At 39.4% G+C, this 1,097-nt stretch overlaps 1 protein-coding gene across 1 annotated transcript in view; it reads right to left on the bottom strand.

Moving 5' to 3' along the window:
• mtr (5-methyltetrahydrofolate-homocysteine methyltransferase) overlaps positions 1-423 on the bottom strand; it is a gene marked incomplete at its 3' end in the record, with an annotated part of 97,370 nt that extends 96,947 nt beyond the window's left edge. Inside the window, 1 exon segment of the mRNA XM_014028160.1 lies at positions 228-423. Coding sequence (XP_013883614.1) covers positions 228-270 — 43 coding nt within the window.
• Between the last annotated feature and the right edge of the window lie 674 nt (positions 424-1,097).

Raw genomic sequence — 1,097 nt, 5'->3', positions numbered from 1 at the left:
ATGAAAAACACACAACCGATTAACCGATGAACAACACACAACCGATGAACCGATGAAAAACACACAACCGATTAACCGATGAAAAACACACAAACGATTAACCGATGAAAACGCGCAGACAGATCTGGACGAATCGGCATGACGTGCGCGCGCACACATGCGTGCACACGTGTAGTGAATTAACAGTCGCAGTTACACGTACACGTGTATGTCAGCAGTTTATTTACCTGCTCCTGAAGAGTTCTGACGGCAGACGTGTGTCGGACTCATTTAGCAAAGATCAGGWCGTGAAAACGGCGCGAAGTCACTTATTTGTTACTTTAAAACTTTAACTACACACTGCTGTTTTCCTCGTGGCTGCCACTGCTCGTCGCACAGACATCAAACACGTAGACAACCTACGGACTGGATGTGCCTCTGCGCGGCCGCCATCTTGGATGGGTGGGTCCCTCTCCTGGTTTGATTTGTTACAAAAGGCAGATAAATGTGATTCAGGACATTGTAACAAAATAAAAATACAAGCTTTCATTCAGAAATACTTTGATGCTGTTTAACAAAGACAGAGAGGCCTAACAGTTTAAATAAATTAGGAAGCAAACATTTCACACAGAGTAAAAATAGATAAAATAAGGAAAAGGTAAATTTTAAAGAATTTAAAGACAAAATCTTATATTTTAATAAACATTTTTAATTGTTCGTTTGAATTTATTTTTCTTTCCCACAAACACACAATCACTCTTCACTAAAATAACACATATTTTTGTTTTAGTGTGTTGTGTACGAGCAGCACACACACACACACACACACACAGCTCATATAACGTGTTGACATGTAAAATGTGAATAAAAACACCAGGAGATGATGAGACCGACCACTTCCTGCTGTTATTTTATTGATTACCAAATAACGTTTTCTACAATGACAAAAGTCATATAAATGTTCAAAAACCCAAACTATTGTTCAGTCTGTTGTTGTAAAAAGGTAATCCCGTGTGATTTGCGACAGTTAAAGCACAAAATACGGACATAGATGCTTGTTCTGGAGCAGTTTGACCCATCCAATATGGCGGCGTGCCATGAGCTCTCTTGCCTTTAGA

This window comes from Austrofundulus limnaeus, unplaced genomic scaffold (assembly GCF_001266775.1).
Source record: "Austrofundulus limnaeus strain Quisiro unplaced genomic scaffold, Austrofundulus_limnaeus-1.0 Scaffold721, whole genome shotgun sequence".
Classification (NCBI taxonomy): Eukaryota; Metazoa; Chordata; class Actinopteri; order Cyprinodontiformes; family Rivulidae; genus Austrofundulus; species Austrofundulus limnaeus.
The sequence above is the reverse complement of the archived record's forward strand: the minus strand, read 5'-3'. Positions and strand labels throughout refer to the sequence as shown.